The 24,717-nt window shown below is 30.8% G+C and overlaps 1 protein-coding gene across 1 annotated transcript in view; it reads left to right on the forward strand.

Moving 5' to 3' along the window:
- LOC107451820 (uncharacterized) overlaps nucleotides 1-24,717 on the forward strand; it is a 288,244-nt gene that overhangs the window by 256,578 nt on the left and 6,949 nt on the right. The window contains exons 6-9 of the mRNA XM_016068055.4: nucleotides 10,040-10,149; nucleotides 17,251-17,365; nucleotides 21,138-21,399; nucleotides 24,640-24,707. Of these exons, the coding sequence (XP_015923541.2) occupies nucleotides 10,040-10,149; nucleotides 17,251-17,365; nucleotides 21,138-21,399; nucleotides 24,640-24,707 (555 nt within the window). The remainder of the gene's footprint in view (nucleotides 1-10,039; nucleotides 10,150-17,250; nucleotides 17,366-21,137; nucleotides 21,400-24,639; nucleotides 24,708-24,717) is intronic.

The raw sequence follows: 24,717 nt of genomic DNA on the forward strand, positions 1-24,717 counted from the left end.
ATTAAGGTGTCCACTTACATATTCGGTTAATAATTTTTATTTATTTAAACAAAACTACTTTGTTACAATACCATATTCTAATATTAAAAAAAGTACTTACGTAGCGTGAAAATATCTTTTGTGATGTAACTCTTTCAAAAGTACATAAGAATGGTTGCCAGCAGGGATGCACATGCAGATTTATTAAATACACCTTGTTCGCCACCTAGGAACCAAATCTAGAATCTGACACTCGAAATTTTTGCTCTGTTACAATCGTGCCCTGTTCCAATTGACCCCACTCTCCCCTACTGTTTAGATTTAAAGTGCAATTATATATTATTTAATTTTATTTAAATGTGATGCAGAATTCTCCCTAGGAATAAGAAAAGGCAGAGCGCTCTCAGAAAAAGGGCACTTTGAGTTTTGAAAGGGCACTCACTTAACACCGTGAAAATTTATCAAATTGTGTAATTTTATGTAATAACTGAATTTGATCCTCAACAATTTTTAAATTACCCTCTTGTACTATTTTATGTGTGCATTTCAAAAAATAACACTCACTCATTGTCAAAATAAGAGAAAAATTTGTAGTATCTAAAAAATAATTAAAGACACGTAAAAAGACAATTTCTGTGCATAAATTTTTTTCAAAAAAAAGTAAACAAAAAAAAAACGATTAGTTGAAAAAACAACTTGAAAGCTTTTTTCTATAATTTAAACTGAGAATAACAAAATCAACATTTAAAGGTGCATTTTTTTTTCTAAAAGAAAGTTATTTATTAAAAAAATAATTTTAAGATCATTTCAAAATATATTATTCCCCCCCCCCGAAAAGAGAGATACTTATAAAAATTAAATCAGTTAAGAATAATCCTAACAAAGTAAATATTTGTAATAGTAATCAGAATTAAACCTATAAACCCATTATTTTACCAGCGTGTAATTATTATTTAAACAGTGAGTTAATTTTTTTCAAAATGAAATATGAATAAGAAAGGCAGTGTTTTTAAGGGATGGCGGCCTATTTTAACAAAAAGGCGAAGAGACGCTTTTATAGGGGGCTCAAAGGGTAGGCAGTGCGGGGCCACCATTCTAGAATTGCTTAGGGAGAACATTAGTGGTGGTTTAAATAAATGTGGCGGGTAAATAATGTTCGATGGAGTCATTTTGGCTCCAGCCGTCTGTGAAAATGTCTACGTATTTGCATATAAGTCAAATAGTGATAATTTTTCCACATAAATCAAATGTAATTGCATCCAAATTCACGAAAATATTTTGAACTTAGAAAATAATAATCATAATCTATGTTTGATTTTTAATGGCATGCTTGGTGATAATATTTCGCTAGCATTAATTACGTAAACGTACTGTTTGAGTTAAATGGCCGTTAGAATCTGTATCAATGCATGCATAGTATTTTAAATCATTATTTGTTAAAATTATTGAGATTTTCGAAATTAGATCAGTCTTTTCCATAAATTTATACAAAATTAAGTTTTGTAATTTTGTCTATAGCTATTTTTAATATTTTTTTGTAATATTACCTCATTTGCTCTTGCGACTATTTTGGTCAATTAATATCAACTGGGCCGTGATGGATCAAGGAATAGAGCGCTTGCATGCCAATGAGATCACTCAGGTTCGAATCCCCGCCATGGCTGATCGATTAGAATTTCGCATCCGGTTCCACTGATCACAGGACTGATGTAAAATACCCTTAGTGGAAGACGGAGCATGGGTTAGAGACCCCTTGCCGTTAGGCTAACCGTGGGAGGTTTTCGTGTTTTCCCACTCCACGTACGGGTTAGTTCTACCGAAGAAGTTCTGCATGAAAGCTAACTTCTCCCAATACTTTATTCAGGAACAAAGCACAAGGAAACGAAAAATTGCTAAGTGTGCTTTTGGATAAAATCCATAGAAAAAATCCACCAAAGACAAATTTGTAAAAATTAGAGAAATAGAGGAAATAAATGCTTTGATCAGTTTGAGATCTTCGTAAAAAATTTATTGTTGATTAAAAGTTAGTTAATTCCTAAAAAATTAAGTGCGAATCAATGGAATAGATAACTGAAATGTGTTTTAAGGACAAAATTCACGAAGAGACGAAAAAGTTTCGTCGAAATTTTGAAGACAAATTTATGAACGAGAATTAGAAGCATTTAAGCTACCAAAACAATCGTTATTTTTCCTCTTATCATTTTGTATTTAAAGGTGTACTAGCACTCCATTACTATAACACGGCTAACAACCATCAAAACAGTGAACAAAAAATCCTGTACACATTTTCTCATTAACATTTGGCAGAAAATGATAAAAAAATTAAATGAATAAAATAAAAATATTCAATTTGTTGGGCTTATGAATATATTTCCCTTTTAATAGAGTGCATATTTTTTTTCTAATTTTATTACTCGCGTTGGTCCAAAATATTTCTACAAGTCAAAAAAAAAAAGAAGAAGAAAAAAGAAAAATCTTAACTTGTGAATGTGCTTAGCGTCTAAATTTCACTACAAATATATAAATCTAATCTCAACTCAAGAGCTTCCTACTCTCAGAGACTTTCCAGGTTTTGAAATAAGAAAGAAAAATGTTACTTTTGAAAGAAAGTTGCAGTTACAGTTGATGGAAATGAAATAAAAAATTAATAATAGGGCGAATAGGAAGAAAAAATGAAATAAAAGCCAGTCGTAATTCAACGACAGTTTCTTGCGTCTAGAGAAGCTGAATTTGAAGAACGTGCCTCTGTATCACTGTTGACAATTTTTATTTTATTAAGACTCAGGCTCTTCAAGCAAGAAGGCCTGTCACTATACAGGCCTGATTTCGAAATGTGAAAGAAAAAGACAGAAGTTGAGGGGGGGGGAAGCTTAGGAGGAGTGAGGAAAAAAATAACATCATTTTTCGTTGCCAGAGCTGAAGAATAAACGGTCTTAATTCAGATACAACAGCACCTGGCATTGCCACTAAAAATTGAAGATAAGAAAAAATCGTCTGCGTCACGTCTTCAACTTGAAATGTTAGGAACATCGTTCCCGCGTGGATGTTTACATTGAAGAATATTTTGCTTCTATCTAAAACGACTTAAAATTAAGTTTGCATGTGCTTTTGTTCTTTTCTAAAGTAAAAGAGTTTTTATTTTGGAAAGCCTTTGTTTGAAGTGTTTCTGAAATATCTTCGTTTATATTTTTAAAAAAAAAATCGAATTCCTTTTGTTTGCATTGTATTCTTCTGACAAATCTTCTAAAGCCGAATGAAATGATTCGCTCACGTCTCCGCATTGCGCTGCTCTGTTTAATAAAGATGTCGACATTTCGATAGTTTTCGCTTATTCCTGCCGATTTTAAATTTCTTTGTAAAGAGTTTCATGTGTAACAAAATGGTATTAAAAAAAACAATTAGATTTCTCAAAAGTTATTTACTTTAGTTAAATCTTTGTTTTCTTGTTATTATTGTTTTAAGAAATGTCTGTTGCATTCTGGTTTTTTAATTTAAATGAAGTTAGCTTACTAATTTTAGAGTTACGAAGTATTGGTAAAATTATGTTAAAATGCATTTTTAGTTTTATTATCGAGTAATGCCTTTAATTAGGCTTTAGCTTTAATCCATCAAAAACCCAACGTCCAATATATTAGTATTAGACAATATTTGATATGATTTTATCGCTTAAAATATTTTAGAATTTTTTTTTTCTGTTGGCATGCTTTTTTACCACAGTGCTGACGTAAAATATCCTCAGTGGTAGACGGATCATGGGTAAGAGTCCCTTTACCGTCAGGCTAACCGTGAATGGTTTTCGCGGCCTTCCGCTCCATGAGACGCAAATGCAGGTTTGTTCCATTAAAATGTCTTCCACGAAGACAAATTTCACCCGATGTTTGTTCCAGGAGTTCCCTTGTCTTCTTGATTGGGTTCAAAATTACAAGGCTACTGCGTTGAACATTAGTAATCGTATACCTAAAAATGGGTCGGCTGTTCAACGACGGTTATAAAATAAAATAAAATTTCAAGGCAGAAATACAACTTGCTTTACTCTTGTTGGTCGTGATTTTTAATTACAACGGAAAATCATAAGAAATAGTAAAAAATTTTGGAGCAAATTACTATAACAAGTACGGGCACTCTGCGTGCTGGTACTTTACACTACGTGTTACAAATTACGTAACATATTACGGAACAAAACATCGAATGTACCGTAATTTTTTAGTAATAACTACCATAAAATTACTGGATCACTCTAATGAAATAAATATTACTGTAAAAATTACTGTATGATATTTTAGAGTGAAATAGATTTTACGAAAGATGCACCCCAAGTTTTGTTTCTTTATACCGTTATTTGATCCTGAATTTCATTCTAGTAATATTTTGGGGCAGTTTTATGCCAAATAAAAGGTATCTTACAATAAGCAAAAAATGCTGAAAGTTAAAATTTATCCTTTTAATTAAAATTACTAAAAAAAATACTAATTAAGTTTAATTTATTGAAATAAAAATATATATTATCACATTTATGAGTTTACTTTCTTTTAAAATACATATTTTTAAGTAAAACTCACATTTTCTGCCTTAATTTAATGCTTGGTTTTCTGAGATAAAAAGCTGTTTTTGAATACCGTTGCTTTTACACTTTTCAGCAAATAATGTGTTATTTTCAGAACTGTATTGTATATTGTAACTATTACATCTAATTTTATCCAACTATTGCCAACTTTTTCCATGCTAATTATGAAAACAACGCAAAATAACGAAAATCTACAACTTTCTAAAAATGCAAAACTTATCTAGTTTTTCAAAATTTAAAAAGTTGCAAAGATGTGCAAAAGTTAGGAATTATTCATTGGTTTTATAATTTTTTCATTAGGGTAGGCGATATTTTTATATAAAAAATTCATAAATGTTTAAAATATCAATCAATTTAAAAGCTCAATAAATGAAAGACAATAAATGTAAAGCTCAACATGATAGTTATAGTGGTTTAAAAATAAAGCTTTCTTTTAATAAACTTAATGATTCTGGAAAGTTTAGCCGTAAAGACTTTTTAAAAAAAGTGGGGTTTTTTTTTTGCAGACACCTTATTTTTATTTATTTTTCAAATTCCAAATGAATATTAAATAATAATACTATAATGGTTATCTATATTTTGAATAGATATGTAAAATAATTTTTTAAAAAAGAAAAATAATAATTGTTGAAATTTGATACATTTTGTGCGAACCTTAACACGTAACCTTTGGTATGCATTAATTTACCTTTGTTTATTTATAAATTCATAAACTTTTTAACTAATTCGTTAACTTTTATTGTAAATTCAACTTTAGTAAATAGTTTTTTAAATAGTTTTTTTTTCCGTAACAAAAAACCTCTTTCAAAAATATGGAGTAAAAAGCATTTTAACAATATTTAAAACTGTTAACTTGTTTCATTATTTCTGTTAAAACTTAAAGTAAGTTTGAAAGCTAGTGAAAAAAAATTCTGGTTTGGTCATTGTTTTTTCAAAAATGAAAAAAAGTGCGTGAATGAGTTGTTTATCTTCTTTTATAACAGGAAACTCGTGGTATAATAGTGTGTAAAATTTATGAAACAGTCTCTTAGCTTAACTAAACATTTGCAGTTATTATATCTTTTTATGAGAGGTTTTGTTTGCTTAGGCAATGTCATTTTATCACTTAAATGTCGTAACTGAATTATGATTTATTTGCTTTCATTCTGCTAATTTAAGAAATCCATCTATTGACTTATAATAGCTCCAATCCCTTTTTTAATTATTTTTTTTTATGCCGTCTTGTTATGATTTTAGTAACACTGCTGTAACGAAAATATTCTTTTCCATTTTTTAAGTGTAAAAAATAATACATTAAACTAATTGCAAACGGCAAAGTGAAATGCTAATTAAAAATTTTTTAATGTTAGCTAATTGTCCGTTTGCTTTTAAATCGATGTAACTTTTTTATTTTAGTAAAAAAAAAAAATGATGAAAACTTCGATTTCGTTATGCTTTCTGTTCTTTTTCTTAGTTTTTCTTGTTCTCTATTTCGACTCAAAAATATCACGATTGTGGCGCCATCTACTTACTTTTATCGAAACTTTCCAGCATTACAACTTAAATGGAGAGGAAATAAAATCAACATTTAAACTATTACTTCCGTTACCCTGATAAAAAATTTTCTTCAATCGAGAACATGTAAAAAAGCAATATCCGAACGTTGTTGCTATATTGTAAATCAATCGTGTTCTCAATCACAGTTACTTGGTAAGGTATTTAAAACCAGTAATTTAATGTTTTAAAACCAGAAAAGAAATTGACAAAAATGCTTTAATTTGGCACCAGGGTTCCGAAATGCGTAAACCATTATCTCGTTGGCCATAAGCGATCTTGTAAATGTAAAAGTTAAACTTTTAAAAATCAATATCTTTTTTTTTTATTTTTTGATTGATTTGAGTTGCAATTTGAACGTGAGAATTAAAAACCGGTAAATAAATTTTTGATTGTCAATGTTATGTATTTTTCTTTTAGTGGAGTAACTAACATTAAATATTATTATAACTAATATTAAATAGCACTTTATAATATAAGTTATAATAATATATATTTACATTAAGTATTATATACACTGAATAAAATTATTCATGTTATTTTTTTAATATTTTTTTTATATCTGTTGTTGAACAGCCGACCTAATCTTGAACCAATCCAGAAGACAAGGAAACTCCTGTATCAGTACCCCCAGAGGTATTGATTTGTTATGGGAACATGGAGGACTTTGCGACTCGACATATTAAACGTGCATCAGTCACCATTTACTACACAGGGAGTCTTCGGCCGACGGGGATCGAACTCTCGGGCATGGGTCCAGCGCCCTACCGATCAGGCTATCCCGGCCTTATATTCATGTTATTTGGGATTTATGAATTGAATGGCTTAGGGTAATATAATGATAAGCCACATTTTTAAATAATTTAGAAGAGCGCTTTTGTTGAACGACGCCACGATGTCCGTATACATGTTTCTGTTATTTAATAGAAAGTTTAGGGACCTTATAAAGTACCTCTCATGAAACAGTGTTGAGGAACACTTGGGTGCAAAAATGTCCCATGGACATTAACATTAGCCTGGTTCTTGTTCTATTGTTTGTTTTATTTTATTTTCAATGTGGCTCTAATATATCCCAGCTTTTATGATGCTTTTTCCTTAGAATGCCTAGAAAATAACAAAACGGTAAATTTTACCATTCCACTCAAAGTTAATTACCTTCATTTAGGGAGGAAAAAAAACTAAGTTTTTTTTCCACCGATATATATATTTTTTTGGATTTAATCCCTTTCACTGCGTTAAGTATTGAATGAAAAGTGGAGATTTAAATCAAGTACGATTAATTTCCATTAATTTTTTCGATTCTTTTTTCCAACAAATTATCTTTAAGGTTTTTTGCTCAATTTTTTCACTGAACTACCGTAGTTTTGATTTCAGTTTTTTCACCGAATAGCATTTTTTTTTCTGCACGTATTCTATGTAGAATCTACTCTTAACTTACACACTCTTTTTTTTCCCGCATATTTTATTGAGTGCGTCAAAATTTAATCCCCTCTTTTTCACGCAGATTAATATTAAAAGTGTATGGAAAGTTTTTCTCATTTATTATTCAAATATTATTTTTTTTCTTTCGGAAAAAAAAATATTACTATGATTGTGTTGATAACTTGATATGGTTTTTATTTATTTTTTATTATTATTATTGTTTTTAGAGTTGTGACTTTTAACGCCTTTATATAATCAAAGATATATTTAATGAAAAAGATCAAGAGTATTTATCATTGGATTTTCGCGTAGTAGAATAATCAAAATACTTTTCGTTATTTTTCACGGAATTCTTTGATAATAGAAAATCACTCCGTTAGAAATACTTTTTAGGAATAAATACTTTTTAAAACATGCTTTTTAATATCTAAAGTAGGAGAATACTTTTTCGTTTCCAGAATATTTTTAATTTGGTTTATGCGTAGCAGAGTCCGAAAGAATGAGGTTACTTTTTAGGAGTGAATACTTTTAAAAGCCTACTTTTTAATACCTAAAGTATGACTTACTTTTTCGTTACTGAATATTTTTTATCTGGTTTATGCGTAGTAGAGACCTTAATTATAAGAATACTTTTCTGTTACTGATATTTTTTTTCCACCTGATTTATGCTTAGTGAAACCTTAGATGTAAGAACACTTTTCCGTGACTAAATATTTTTCATCCGATTTATGCGTAGTAGAGACCTTAAATATGAGAATACTTTTCGTTGCTGGATATATTTTTATGAAAGTTATGCGTAATAGTAACATCAAGTTTGAGTGTACTGTTTTCTTACTAAATGTTTATATTATTTTTATATGTAAAACTTAAAAAAGTATTTATTTATTTGTGAATTTTTCTTAATTGTATATGCCGATGTATGCGTAGAAACTTCATACTGTTTTCATCTGATAGACTTCCATACCGATTTCAACCGATATATGCGTTGAAATTTAATACTGATTTCAACCGATGTATGCGTAGCGACAAACTTCATACTGGTTTCAATCGATGTATGCTGTAACGTATTTCTCAACAAACATACAGACAAACATGATTATAAACAAAAACAATTTATTTAAACATAACAAAAACAAAAATAAGAAACACACACAAATTTTCATTCATGACTCTATAGCAGAGAGGATAGGATCTCCTGCGACTTACTCGCTTAAAAATCACCGACTGACTGACTATTACGCATGCGCAGTTCGTTTCTGTTCAGTTGTGGTTAGGGAGATATCACAATGCTTAGAAACTTTATACCGATTTCAACCTATGTATTCCTAGAGACTTCATACTGATTTCAACCGTTGTATGCGTAGAGATTTCGCACTAATTTCAATCGACGTATGCGTGGAAACTTCATACCGATTTCAACCTATGTATTCTTAAAGACTTCGTACTGATTTCAACCGTTGTATGCTTAGATATTTCGCCCTGATTTCAACCAATGTATGCATAGAGACTTCGCCCTGATTTCAACCTATGTATTCTTAGAGACTTCATACTGATTCCGACCGTTGTATGCTTTGAGATTTCGCCCTGATTTCAACCTATGTATGCGTAGAGACTTCCTACCGTTTTCGACCTATGTATTCTTAGAGACTTCATACTGATTCCGACCGTTGTATGCTTTGAGATTTCGCCCTGATTTCAATCTATGTATGCGTAGAGACTTCATACCGTTTTCGACCTATGTATTCTTAGAGACTTCATACTGATTCCGACCGTTGTATGCTTTGAGATTTCGCCCTGATTTCAACCTATGTATGCGTAGAGACTTCCTACCGTTTTCGACCTATGTATTCTTAGAGACTTCATACTGATTCCGACCGTTGTATGCTCTGAGATTTCGCCCTGATTTCAACCTATGTATGCGTAGAGACTTCCTACCGATTTCAACCGATGTATACGTAGAGATTTCATATATAAGGATACTTATATGTATTAATAAGGTGGAGAATACATTATGAGAGGGAAAATTTTTTCAGATTTCTGATATGAGTAGAGAATTTCATGTTCGAAAATACTGTTTAATCATCGAGTATTTTCTTCGGATTTATGTGGACTAACTTTATTTAAGAGGCTATTGTTAAATTAGTATGTGTAGATATTATTAGTCAAGATGTACTAAATGTAATATTTTTACCTGTTTTACGCACGTGTAAAGATCATGTAAGAGAGTACTCATACATTTTTTAACATGTTCACCCGTGTTATGTGCAGAGATCTTATATATGAGAATATTGTCAATTATTGATTTTCCTAATTCGATTAACGCGCTTTATTACGATTCATATATTTATTTATTACATTTATATTTATATAAATATATATTTAATTTGCATCACTAAATCGTAAAATAATTCTGTTGTTCCAGCATTTTGCTTATTTTTTTAGATCTTTGGCCTTTTGAAACTTAAGAATTTGTGAGCTATATATTTAAAACATTATTTCTGAATATAATTTATTGATTATTTTTTGTCTTTTTTCCCCCAGCTGAAGAACTAGTGTGTTTGGCAACGTGGAAAGAGGGATCGACGCGCTACCTGGTGGGCAAACTGGAACACCGGGTGGCCAAAGCGGATGAAGATAAATTCAGATGCTTCGTAAGTGCTATCCATTTTATCTCTTCTCTTCCCCCCCCCATCTCCCTTCTTTCACGCCATAATGTGTTTTCAGACGGTCTATTTGTCTTTATTTAGTCAACGTTGCTTTTGTGTATTTTATGTTTTTGTTGTAAGAAAGAATCTCCGCAAAAGGTCCAACATGTTTAAACTCCGATAAAAATGATAAATTAGATTATAAAAATATATTTGTATATTATGCATATCGTTAGGCAAGCCTAGGCGCCTTCCCCCAATAGATCACGCTCTGAATTTCTTCAACTTTTTTATTTTATTTTATAACTGTCTTTGTACAGCAGGCCCAATTTTGAGTTTACCACTACCAAACTCCGTTGCCTTGTAATTTTGAATCCAATTCAGAAGACAAGTAAACTCTTGGATCAAGTATTTGGGGAAATTTGCCTTCGTGGGAGACTTTTTGATGGAACTAGCCTGCAGTTGCGTTATATGGAGATGAAAACCTCCCACGGTTAGATTGACGGCAAGGGGACTCTAACCCATGATCCTTCTACAACTGATGATATGTTTCGTCAGCACAATGGTCGGTACAAGCCGTGTGCAAAAGTCCTATCGACTGACATCGCTGGGATTCGAACCCCTTTACCTCATTGAGAGGCGAGTGCTCTATGCTCTGACCACCATGGTCTACTTCAACTTTTGAATTAGCATAAGCATTTTTTATATTTTAACCGTCGTTGAACAGCCGACCCAATTTTGGGTTCACGACTGCTGACAGGGTTCTTGCTATCCTAAAAATGTCCTAAAAAAGTGCTAAAATTTTTCCCCAACTTTATTAGGGCCTAAAAAGTGCTAAAATTTCTTCTGAGTGCTAAAAAAGTGCTAAATATTTTTCATTTTGGCGTTTTGAAAATTTTTTTGAGCGGTCGGATTCCCTAAATCCTTAAATTCTGTTGCCTTCTTTTTAGAAGATTCTTGGGCTTTGGGGAAAGAAGTTCTTTCTTCTGAGATTTTATGGGCTTTAAAAGTTGTAGAAAGCTACTACTCCTACAATTCTTCCAAAGACACTGGAAAATTATTTAGTACAATGTTTCCAGACAGTTCAATAGCACGTCATTTTGCCTGCAGTGAATCTAAGTGTGCATATCTCTGTCATTTTGGACTTGCACCTCATTTTAGCATGCTACTTCTGAAGTGCATTGATAATGCCAAGTTTTATATATTGCTTTTTGATGAGTCTTTGAACAAAGCGACACAGCAGAAGCAGTTGGATATACATATCCACTTTTGAAACCCAGATAAGAACATTGTAGAGACGCGATACTTAACATCAGCTTTTCTGGGCCTTTCTACAGCAGATGACCTTTTAGCCTGCTTTTATTCATCAGTCAAAAATGTAGACCTGAAGAAATTATTGCAGATTTCTATGGACGGTCCTGCTGTCAATTGGAAGTTTTATAATAATATTCAAGAAGATTTGTTAAAGGAACATGGTGTTCAATGCAATGCAATAGGAAGTTGTGGGCTTCATATTTTAAATAATGCATTCTACAAAGGTGAGTCTGAAACAGAATGGCTCATTGGTTCCATCCTGAGCTCAATCTTCTATCTTTTTAAAGATTCACCCACAAGAAAAGAAGATTTTATTAATCAATCAACTGAGAACAAATTACCACTAAAATTTTGTAACCACCGTTGGCTGGAAAATGCACCTGCAGCTGAAAGAGCAATATTGCTTTGGAATGATCTGAAATCTTATGTGAAAAATGTTGGCAAGTTTAGAAAAGTGAAATGTAAATCCTTTTTAACTTTACAAGAAGCAATAAAAGACAAATTAATTCTTGTTAAGCTGAACTTTTTCTTAAATGTGTCGGAGCTAGTTTCACCATTTTTGAAACTGTATCAAGCAGATCGGCCACTTTTACCATTTTTTGCTGCAGATATCCAGGATTTGGTATTACATAGTGTGCAATTATATAACATTCTGAAGCCAGAATCTATAGAAAACTTAAATTCTCTGGAGAAACTGTGCCATTTTAATTTTTGTGATGAAAAGAATTATGTCTCTCTGACAAAAATCAGTGTAGGTTTTAAAGGTGACCAAATTTTAAAGCAGCTGTTGGCCTCAAAAGTTATTTCTGACCGAGATCATATGAATATAAAGAAAGATTGCAGAAAGTTTATCACCAAAATGTTAGAAACTTTACTAGAGAAATGTCCAATAAACTATTCTGTTGTTAGAAATGTTGCTTGCATCAATCCAAAATTAATGTCAGAAAGCAAAAGCAAGTGTGTTCTAAAAATGAGAAACATATTAAATGACTTAAGTCAAAAAAAGAAAATCGAGGAAAAAGATTGTGACAAAATTAAGCCGTAATTTGCATCATGTATAGATTAATTATGTAATTTTTACTTCATGAATCGTTAAACACTTTATTTGTACATTTTTAATATTATGTATAGATTAAGTATGTTATTTTTACTTTACATCAAGTGCTAATTTTTTTTTCTTAGTCCTAAAAAAGTCCTAATTTTTTTTTGAAATAATTGAGCAAGAACCCTGTGCTGATGTTTAACTCCTGTAGCCTTCTAATTTAGAACCAATCCTAAAGACAAGAAAACTCCTGTATCAGTACCCCCAGAGGTATTGATTTGTTATGGGAACATGGAGGACTTTGCGACTCGACAGATTTAACGTGCATCAGTCACCATTTACCACACATCTTCGGTCGGCCGGGATCGAACCCACGAACTCCTCTTGGACATAGGCCCAGTGCCCGAGCAACCAGGCTACCCCGGCCCAGTATCAACAATTTGAATAATGCTAGTACTAATATGGTCTAGCACTAGATAAATCACTATGATCTAAATTAAACTCAGTACTGCGATATCCCAGGGGGAAGGCCAAGGCCTACTGTGCCTATCTCAGTTTTCTTCACCTTAGGCCTCCGGGGATGCCGAAGGAGATGTTCCAGTTAGATGGTCAGTCGAACGTGGAACTCCCCAGTGTTTAGTTGCTAAGTATGCTTGGTTCTCATTTTATCCTCCAATTGAATGAATGAAATGCTGAGTCAACCTTGCCCGGTCCAAGGTTAGAACCCCGGACCTGTGCCACGGGATCGCAAAGCGCTACAACTCAGCCAACGGGCATCATTGCTATGCTGTACAATGGCTTATGGTGGTGCCTGGTTCTTTTTCGAAAGACAAACAAAGATGTCTCTCTGGTTTTCCATTGTCAAAAATATTAGAAGTGAAATTTTTTTTTTTAACATAATGGTCCGACAATGTGCAAAAGAACATGCCTGACTTAACTAATCCTTGCTTTAGCTAAACAGTCTACAAGTTCCTGTTATCGTTTAATTGTCAAATAAATTTAATTTTTATGTTTGGCATCCAACTCCTTGATTTCTTGGACTAACTTTTTCACTAACCTGAATCTGAATTACTGATTTTGGTGTGCCATATTTTCTTTCAGCTTTTCTCTGACTTTGTTTCCTTTTTTTTCACCTTCGCAACAGCTTCCTACAGATTCTTTAAACAGCGTTTCCCAATTCTTTCTTCGGCTGCAGAACCCTAAATGTTAGACCGTCTTTTGGTGGAACCATGAATTTATAAATTAAATAAATTACGAATGTATTAATCAATGGAAGACTACTTTATTTTGAAAGCATTTGAAAAGAGGATTGAGGCCATGAAGTCACCAGGTTCGAATCCCAGCGTTAGCTGGCTGATACTAACTCTGATCCTGGCTCGCACCGACCACAGTGCTGACGTAAAATATCCTCAGTGGTAGATGGATCATGGGTTTGAATTCCCTTGCTGTCGGGCTAACCTTGGAAGGTTTTCGTGGTTTTCCACACCATGTATCATAAATGAGGAATAGTTCCATCGAAATAGTCCTCCACAAAGGCTAGTTTGTCCCAATACGTTGCCTTGTCTTCTGGATTGTGTTCAAAATTACAGGGCTACGGAGTTAACAAAGCCGATTATTAAATAAAATAAGAGGAATGAAATTTTTTCAGCTCTTTATCATTAATTATTTCAAATTATGGTTTATGACCGACAATTCAATTCGCAGTCTAGGTGTTGAATCCAGTCTAATAAGGAATTTGCTTTTTGTCTCTATGCAAAAGCTGAAAATAATTAAAATGGACTGAATTACGGATTTTGTTGAAATGAAAACAAAAAAGAAGTGCTGTAAACAATGAAAATATTTTATAAAAACAGCTGACCTAAAATGTTGTAAAAAAAATCCTAGCTCTTGAAACCCCTTAACTCTTTCGTGGAACCCTAGGGTTCCATGGAACACCATTTGGGAAAGACTGCCAGAATGAAAAAAGAGGCTCCTATGCATTCCGTCATAACACAAAATTTTTGAATCAACATTAAACATTGTCGTAATTACCTTATTCTGGCAAAAAATGGAGCCATATGACCGTATACTTTTAGATAATAACATGCACCAAACTGTATTTCAAAGATTTGTTTAGCCTTTTTAGAATTATTTGAATAATAACTCCCTATTTTTATTCAAAAACTATTTTAAAGTTCTTAAAAATTTAACAAAATGAATTCAAAGAGCTTGATGAAGCAAAAAAAATTTTTTTTTCCTTCTAATTTTTACTCTAGAGACGAACTTTTTGAAAATGGCGCTGATCACAATTACATAAAGTTGATCTCCAAAGAAAGGTGATAAGAGAGAACTGATTGTTTGGTTCCTAGAATAATAAATCATAAGTGTTGATAATCACAATTAAAATAGTATGTGTAATCAATTACTTTTATAATCCTAACTAGTAATCAATAACATTTTGCTTAACTCTATTATCGAACCGTAGACTTCTTTATTCTTTAAAGAATAAAAATATTTTTGATTGTGTTTCATTGTATCGTTATATTCCCTGCTGGTTTCACATTTCTCCTCCTAAACTATTTTATTTTTTTTCCTATAAAGAAAAAAAGGGTCAACTCCAAAGAAAGGTGATAGAAAAGAGCTGATTGCTTCGTACCCAGAATCCTCCACTCTATTCTTATCTCTTTGTTACGGGATTGCTTTCAAGCCTTTTTTTTTTTTTATTTTTTTTTTATTAGTGTTCCTTTTTTTTATTTTCCAGTGGATTTTAGAAGCTGCCACTGCGTGTACTTTTTTTTTTTTAAATAAAAAAATAAAAACAAATTTTTATCGTACCAGCCCGGGAATGTTTTCTTTGAATGAAGATGAGTTGGTTGTTTTCTTGGTTGATATAAATGCGCAAGTTTTTTTTTTTTTTTTTTTTTTTTTTCTTTTNTTTTTTTTTTGTCTTTCATTTTTTGTTTTATTTATTTTCATTCTTCTTTATTTGATTCCTCCTACGATCCAATTTATCCACATTCAAATTGGATGTGTGTCTCTCTTTCCCTTCAACTCCCGGTGAATTTGGATTTTGAATTTACGGAGCAGAAAGGTGCCAATTTAATCGTTTGATTTATTACGTAATTTGCGATATTTCGCGCCGTTGCCAAAGAATAAAAAAAAATATTGATTTGTCGTTTGCGTGTTTTATAGAAATAAAAAACGATAAAATCTAAACCCACTCTTCTACATGAATGGTGTCAACAAAAGCGTAGTTTGCCGCGTTAATTTTCTTTTTATTTATTGGTTGTTTTAATATAAAATATTTCCTTTTTTACGTTTCGTATAATTTATATTCATTTTCGAGAGTTTCCAAAATTTAATTCCCTTAAGCATTTAAATAATTGATTTCGTTTTAAAAGAAATATCTTATCGATTTAATGAATGTATTTTTCATTTTTGAAATTTTGGGTAATTAATCATTTTATTTCGTTATGGTTATTTTAATGATTTAATGAGATTGCGATATTGTTTTTTATGAAAATTCCCTGCCTTTTAAACTACATATACTCTAAAAAGGGGAAATAATAAATACGCAACATAATTATAAATAGTCTGATATGATTAGTTATATTTAAGGCAAAAACAAAGTTACTAATGCGAAGAAAGAAAAGGATGGAATTTCAGGTACAGGTAACTAAGACTACTTCGGGTTCATGATCGATTATATAATTAGACGACTTCCGAGACAGGTTCCGTTCTTAACTCCAGGACCTAAAAACAGGATAAATCTTAGTAAGAAATTCTCATTCCGCAAAGATTTTAATTTAACCAAATTTAATTATTATTTTAGGGTTTGTTAGCTTTTTTTAATCCTGCAGACTGTTTTGAAAAGAGGTCGCTTTTTTCCTCTTTTCTCTGTACTTCGAAAGAAAAAATGTGATTTTTAGAAATTAAATAATATGGGCTATAACTAGTTTAAAAAAGGATTTTTTGACAGTAACTATTTAGTGAAGCCTGATCAGAATGTTTTTGAAGAATGCAGAGAAGCTTTGAGAATTTATAAAATACATGGTTCTGTAAAGCACATAAAGCTGTGGTTTACACAGCATTAAAATAGGAATTTAACAACGAATTGCTCAAATTTTTGTCCAAAGTTATTGCAAGCAAACTGCTCAAAAATAAATATTTTCCGAAAGCTAATCCAAAACAGCACCAATCTGCTCAAAAACTGGCATTTGCACCGAATCTTCTCCAAAATTGTCATTTGCACCACGTCTTCTCCGATACTTCCAATACTGGCATTAATTTCCATCAAGTCTGTTTACTTTCACTAAATTTCTTCAAATCATTACCAAATTTGCACCAAAACTGTTTAAAAAATTGTTACATAGCAAAAATGAAAAATAAGTGAATTTCTTTCATTTGAAAAATTAATATGAAAAGAATTTGTAATTGGTAAGTTATTCATACTGCATCGACAAGACTTCTAATTGTAAGTTCTGATGAAACTAAATCCAGAGGTTTTCAAAAGAATAATATTTTTTCTAAAAAAGCGAAATTATTGATCAAAATAATAAAAATTACTACTTATATATACTTCACGTTATTGAAATCGTAACGATTAGATTTCATTTCCAAAAACTACAAATTTAGCTCAGACGATTTATTCTAGATTTTAGTTCAGAAGTTACTGAAGTAGAATTTAAAGAATTAATGAAGTGGAAGTAGAAGTTACTGTTATAGGAAAACTGAAATAATTTTCTGATTTATTTATTGTTTATATTGTACAGGTATACGAACAGACTGAAGATGCTACCGGATACATGGTTGCACAATCAGGTGATGCTACATGTGACGGCCTTTTTACTCCTCAAGAAGGCTCGAGAACTATGCGTTTGACGAAAGGTATTTTTAACTCTTATTAATATTTTCTAGTTAACAATGTATAGTATCAAAGAAAAGAAGAATAGCTGTGAATAACTTTTGATCTAATGATCGGATTTTCACGTATTAAGACTCAATCCAGGGCTCCCACGGGTCAGGGGAGAACAGGCAAAACCTGGAATAGTCAAGAAATTTTAACTCTAAAAAACAGGGAATGGTGTGGAAAGTTACAATTTTTTACAAAAAAACTGGAAAAATTCCTATATCACGCCTGAAAAATAACCCGTCTTAGAATTGCCAATAACAGTTATCAGTAATGTAGATTCGAGTTAAATAATTATAACGTCTATTACAAGCATTTTATAAAATTCCACTTTTTGGAGAAACTTTTTCATGTTTCCATTCTAATTCTATTACTATATTGTTTTGCTCGCAAAATCTATAATCTGACATCACAAATAAAAAATCATAGTTTTCTGATGACAAATCGCATGGTATAGATAAAATACGGTATGGATTTCCATTGAAATTTACCTGGTACACCTGGAAAAGTCGGGGAATTTTTTTTTTCTTTCTGAAATTGAGTGGGAATTTTAATGGTTTATGGGGGGGGGGGTGACCTCAAGTATGCTTGTTAATTATTACAGACAATATTTTAGGTTACCAAATCAGACTCAAAAACGCACTTTCTTTGAATAAATAGAACTTTTTTCGACGGATTTTGATTTCTGATCCTCAAAATATAGAGTGCTGCCGTAATCTGGAAAATATTGTCCCAATAGTTTGTTCAGGACAGCGGTCCCTAGTTTGAATCCCTTAATGGTAATTTCAAGCAGGACGTCACGTTTCGAGAATTTTTTGAGCTAATCGAACTATTTTTGCTCGCAATTATAAAATTTGCTTATCCAAAGGTAATTTCATACAAAAATAGTTTTTAGTAATTACTTATTACTTTTATTATTTATTTAAGAACAGTCGAAAAAATTTTAAAGTGCAAGGTATAATAATTTTTACTTAATTTTAAAGAATGTAATTTTATTAGGCATTTTATTAAAATTTGAACGAAATCGGTGGAACAGTTGTTGCGAAATCGAATTTTATGTACGCAACCTCATTAAAATTCGGTTTCTTAGGTTATCCCCTAGATTTGGGGGTCAAGAATCGAGAGTCCGGCCAAAAAAAAAGGTATATTTGTTCAGTGAAAGTCCGTTTTTGTGTCTGATTTCGTAATTAATTAGCATATTTTAAGATACCACGATAAACCATTAAGATTGAGTAGTATGTGAAAATCCGATCACTAGATCAAAAGTTATTCAGAGTATAATTCTTACCTTTTTTTGCGCACGGTACATTTATTTTAAGTAATTTTAGAAATTAGTTCTTGTTTTGAAGTCATCTGAAATACAAAACATTCCCTTGAAAAAATATGCTTATTGCCCTAATATTTTCGATGCAAAATATTTTATTCCTATTTGTCCTGATTTTTAGTCCCCCCCCCCCTGATGTTTCTGATTTTTGTGTCGTTTGTCCAAAACATCCCAAGTTCTGCAACTGTAAGTGCGGATTTTAAAACGATTTTAATAATCGGTAAAAAATTAATTGAATTTTCGATCTTTTTTTTAATTATAATTGCAAAATTCAGATGTTCAAGCAGTTAATATGTCCATTTTTAATTTTTTTTTAAAGTGTCCGATTGGCAATTTGAATATGGTGTTAAAGATAAAATTATTAAAATTTTTAAGTAGAAATGTGTTTCTCTTGTTCTTCAAATTGCAGTGAAAACTTTGTTTTTATACTTTTCATTTCAATGCATTTGATTCAAAATCGAAAGCACTTTAAACTGTCCATTTACTTACAGTAATGGTTTAGTTTTTTATGGTGTATTAATTTTTTTTCCTTCTTTTGTATACATTTATTTTTTAGTATGTAGATTATATACGATTTAAATTTGCAGATTATATACGATTAAAATATAACCGATTGCTAATCGAAAAGTGGTGTTAATGATTAACTTACGTGTAAAACTTTTTTTTTTCTTCTCTTGTCCATTAAATTGCAGGGAAAACATTCTTTTCATTACTTATACTTTTCATTCGATTTATTACAAAATAATCGAAAGTACTTTTATGTGTCCATTTACTGAAAATAATGGTTTAGTTTCTAGTTTTTTATTTTATTATTTTGATGATTATAGAGATAACGATTTTTTATGTTTAGGTCTTTAAGATTATGATATAATACATATTTTTATCATTTGTTTATTTACGTATACATTTATTCTGTAGTGCATAGAATATGTACGATTTAGTTTTAAATTAATGTATTGTCATATGAAAATATCTATAAGGATCAATTTTCTTTTAACTTTATTTCGACCTATTTTTATATTGAGGAATCTATTTCCAAACACGATAAAATTGAGGCACTCATGCACAAAAGTTTACTAAAAGTTATGATTTTTTTTTTAAACCACTTCAAAGCCTGATTTATATTTATTTATCTATAAATTACTACAATACAATATTAATACTAGATGGCGAATTATAACTTGGGCACATTTAAATTTGATAGTATCAAATTTATAATAGTTAAGTTTTCTTTTATAAAAACTTTACTCAGATCTTAAATTTTTAAAAACAATCTTATTTAGAAATAAAAGGTCATCCCTTTCCGTATTTTTACACGAATTCATAATTAAATTAAAGCCCTGTAACATTATCCTGCTTTATTATTTAATTTCGTATTTATATTGTTACTCAGATGTGCCAAATACTACGCTTTTTGGAATGTATTTTACATATTAAACAATCAAAAACTAAAGCTTTCAGAATTCTGTTTGGTTTTGAAAACAGTTTAAAAGCTGCACCGTGAGATGTCTGGTACAAAATGGGTTTTTATATAAAGTTTTAAGTCATTTATGTGTAGTGGTATTCACACTATCAAAATAAATTTTCAATTTAAATGATCGATATATGATTGTTCGGGGGGGAAATTAGGAAAATTTTTAATTCTGAACATAATCTTGATGTTAACCATCAATAATTCCATCATGAACCATTATATTTTTGATAGTAACCAACATAAGTAACCATCACTCCAATGTAGGAATTCAGACTGATTTATGATGGTCTAACATAAGAATAGCAACTTGTTTTGATGGTTTGTTCCCTATAAACCATCCGAAATTTCAATAACAATTTCTTAGAAATCAAATGTTGAAACGATCATGAACAACCATCACCCCAATGTATGATTTCGAACTGATTTATGATGGGAAACATAAAAAAAATTATTTTGATGGTATATTCCGTCAAAACAATTTGGTTTTTTCCATTAAACCATCATGGAAATGTATAGTTGGAACCATCATGGACTATCACGGATCGATCCGTGATAGTCCATGATGGATGATCATCCATGAGAATCAAACTTCTCTGGATCATGGAATGATGGAAGTTTGCTGGCATATGAAAAGCCATGAACGCATAATAGAAAATGTTAGATGATGGTGATCATCAAGAATTTTGACTTGGGTTTTCAAACGTTCTTCAGTAGTTTCAAAAAAAACTAAATGACATTTTTTTTNTTTTTTTTGCAACAGTAATATCTATTACCTCTATAATTGGTCCATTATTATTACTGACACAGCAATAAAAATAATAATTGTTGATAAAAAATTGTCTTTGCAAAAACCTTTATTTTAATATTTTCAAACGAATTTAGATTGAAATTCATCCATCCTCTTTATTTCTAACTTAAATAATTGGTAATAAATTAATTGTTTTTATTCCAGCTAATCATCCTCATGCCAAATGTCATTACCCGGATTGGTTTACTGTTTACCGACATTTTCGAGGTTTAGATGGACGTTTGGCTTATGACATTAGTCACAAGAATGGATCATTTCGAGTGTCCAATGCAACCACTGGTGATGTTGTCAAAAGAGTAGTTTGCACACAAGATGCATCTCCACATCACCACTCTCCTACCAGTACTACAGCTCCATCTGTCGGTGGAACATTCGCTCAATTTGTTGTTCACGTCACTTCTGGATGGTAAGTCGATTATTGAGTAAAAATGATCGTAGCGATAATAATAGGTGCTATGTGCATGTTTTTGCTTATGCACGAAAATAATCGTAATTAAGCAATAAAACAATTGTTGGTGATGGGAACGTTGGGTTTATGATCCTAATTAAGATTCTTCCCAATATTTCAGAGAAATTTCAAAAAATTTCATTGAAATATTTTCATGAATCTTATGTTTGTTTAGTTTAGTGCTTTCGCTAGACTTCCGAAACTACGGGCAGAGCCTGACTAAGGCAGGGGCACGGGGCAGTTGTCCTGAGTTGTCCCGTTTATTTTGCGTTTCCTTCTTTAATGAATTTTTCTTAGACAAAATGTCAGTAGGGGAGAGTGGGGTCAATTGTAACAGGGTACGATTGTGACAAAGCAAAAATTTCGAGTGTCGGGTTCTAGATTTGGTTCCTAGGTGGCGCACAAGGTGTATTTAATAAATCTACATGTACACCCCTGATGGCAACCATTTTTATGTACTTTTGAAAGAGTTACATCACAAAAGATATTTTCACGCCACGCAAGTACTTTTTTTGGTATTAGAATATTATATTGTAACAAAGTAATTTTGTTTAAACAAATAAAAATTAGTAACCGAATATGTAAGTGGACACTTTAATTAACATTTCAAAAAAAAAAAGATTAGTTTTGCTAATTAACTAGCATTGTTTTTAACAAATGAAGCTGAAATGGCGTCTTGGGGACAATTGTAACAATAAGTAAAGGGACGATTGTAACAGCTGAAAATAAATAATCTTATGTTTACAAACCATTACTTAACTCTTTAAGAACCACCAATAGTTTCCTATATCATTTATATTATGTTGCATGTGCATTATTTTATTTGTCACCTTTCACAGCATAAATTAAAATTTTTAACCCCTTAAAGTTAAAAGTTTAACCCTTTAGGTCTCTGCTCATTATTATTTTTACTCCTAAAATATCACTACTATTTTGATCAATAAAAAAATATATCACAACTATGATAATATGTATAATTAACTATGTTTTAGTTGAATTTATGAACTGTTACAATTGACCCCGTAAGTGGGGACAATTGTAACAAGTGCACGACTGTCAAAAATTGTTAATAACTAATATAATAACATTTAAAATAAGGTTTTTTTTTTTTTTTCTAGTAGAGGATAGTCTACTTTACTCGTCTGTCAATTAATACTAATAATATATTGAGTTTTTTGTTAGTTAAAAATAGTTAAGTAAAAAATGTTACAATTGACCCCACTCTCCCCTACAGTGTAAAACCTGTCAGTTTTATGTTAGCTTTTTCGTTAATTTGTCGTATGAGCACAAAAGATCTATATTTCGTAAATCCATGGCTTTCTAGGGCGAAAATCAGCTAAATTTTTACAATTATAAAGGACAAATTTAGGCAATGAAAAGCATGTATTTTTACATTTCGCAAAATGCGATATGTTTACGAAAATACGGACTTCTGATTGCCTTAATTGAGCCATGGTAATTGTGAAAATTTAGCTTGATTTCCTCCTTATGTCAGCAAGGGTGTGAATTTTTCGCAGCTATGTGACAAAGTTAACAATCAGGGAACTGCATTCGGCATGATGAAAATAGAATTGTCAGAAAATCAATAAAATGGACAGAACGATACTTCGTCTGACAAATTGAATGGGGGACTTCATACCTGTTTTAAGTTCAAATCAATTTTCTTGTTATGTATCTATAATGAGGTGAAAAATTTAAATACCTCCATAAAGTTCGGTTCTTCATTGCTAAAGTAGTGAAGAAATTTTTGACCTGAGCCCCAATTAGGCTAAGTCGGGCGATGACTACGGGTCGTTAGGTCCGAAGACTTCCAAACTTCCGAGTCATTTTTTAGAAAAAATGGGTCCCTATTTAAAATAATATAAATGCTCCATTTAGAGATATAAGGTATAAAAGATGAATATTTTGTGATTTAGAAAAAAGTGCGATTTGTTACTGATTCAGTAATTATTCAACAAAAAAGTTAAAACAAAGTTGCCCGACGATTGTCTTCAAAATTGAGTGATCTGTTTAAAAGATAATATGAAACTATATTCTTTTTGATATGTATTAATTTATTATGCTGATTCGATCATTTAAAATAATGCTTTTCTAATAGTAAGATAAAAACGAATATCAATGAAATAGGAATTGTATGTATGCTACTGGTAGTATGTTAAAAAATTTATAAATGAAATAATATCAGCTTTTGTATAATTTTAGTTGAAAAATAAAAAACATGTTTCCATAAAGAGATATAATCGAATAGCGTCATTTATTTATTATGAAAAATACTACTTTTAAGTTGCAAAAATATTTTTTTGTGTGATTTGGAATGAAAATTATGCGTCCCAGAGGACGCATCGTCATTTATCTCATCTACGATTTTCGGCGTATTTGACGCACTATAGTGTGTAAATGTGTTACTAATTTGTCTTAATTTTAGCAAATTTTAGATTATAGTAAAATGTATATTAGATTCAACTATTTAGGAATTTTTTTTTTCCTTTCTTTTTTATTTCAATTCAAATAATAATTTTTTAATTTTTTTTTTTTTTTTTTTTAATTTTAACGAATGAATATTTTGGTTTTATTTCAGCTAAGATAAAAATAAGTTAAGCAAAAAAAAATTACTCATTTTGCAGATGTATAAAACTTTTCTGGATTTTTTTTGTACATGTGCATTTTAATTTCGTCTCCCTTTCCCAAAAAATAAATGCCTTCACAATAAAAATCAATACATTTCACAATAAAATTATTATATATGTAAATTATTAAAAATAATAACCAGACAATTTCAAAATTGAAATTTTGGATAATAAATTATTTAATGCTTTTCAAAAAATTTAAAAAATCTGTAAAATTTGGATAAGATTTGTTGGTGGAAAAAAGTATTCTTATAATTGCAATACATAAATGCAAATAAAATATAAAAAAGCATTTTGCTACTTAATATGACAAAAAGCTACTTCTCAAAAATAAACCGTGAAAAAAATTTTTTTTTTTTAAATTTTTTGATCATCCAAAAAAAAGGATCATTACCAGAAAAGGATAAGTACTTTTTTTTTTTTTTTGCTTGCCATTAAAAAATAATAATAAATAAAAGTCGTTATCAATAGACAAAATTTATTGTTTTATCTAATTCTAATCGGATGATCAAAAATCATTTTTTTTTTTAAAAGATCCAGTAATATCAACTGTCTTTCTTTTTTTTTACAGCAACAGTGGTTATGCTTGTTTACGGATTCACAAGCGGGCTCCTCATGTTGTGGAACTACAAACAACAAGTAATTTTTT

The sequence above is a fragment of the Parasteatoda tepidariorum genome, chromosome 9 (assembly GCF_043381705.1).
Source record: "Parasteatoda tepidariorum isolate YZ-2023 chromosome 9, CAS_Ptep_4.0, whole genome shotgun sequence".
NCBI classification, from domain to species: Eukaryota; Metazoa; Arthropoda; class Arachnida; order Araneae; family Theridiidae; genus Parasteatoda; species Parasteatoda tepidariorum.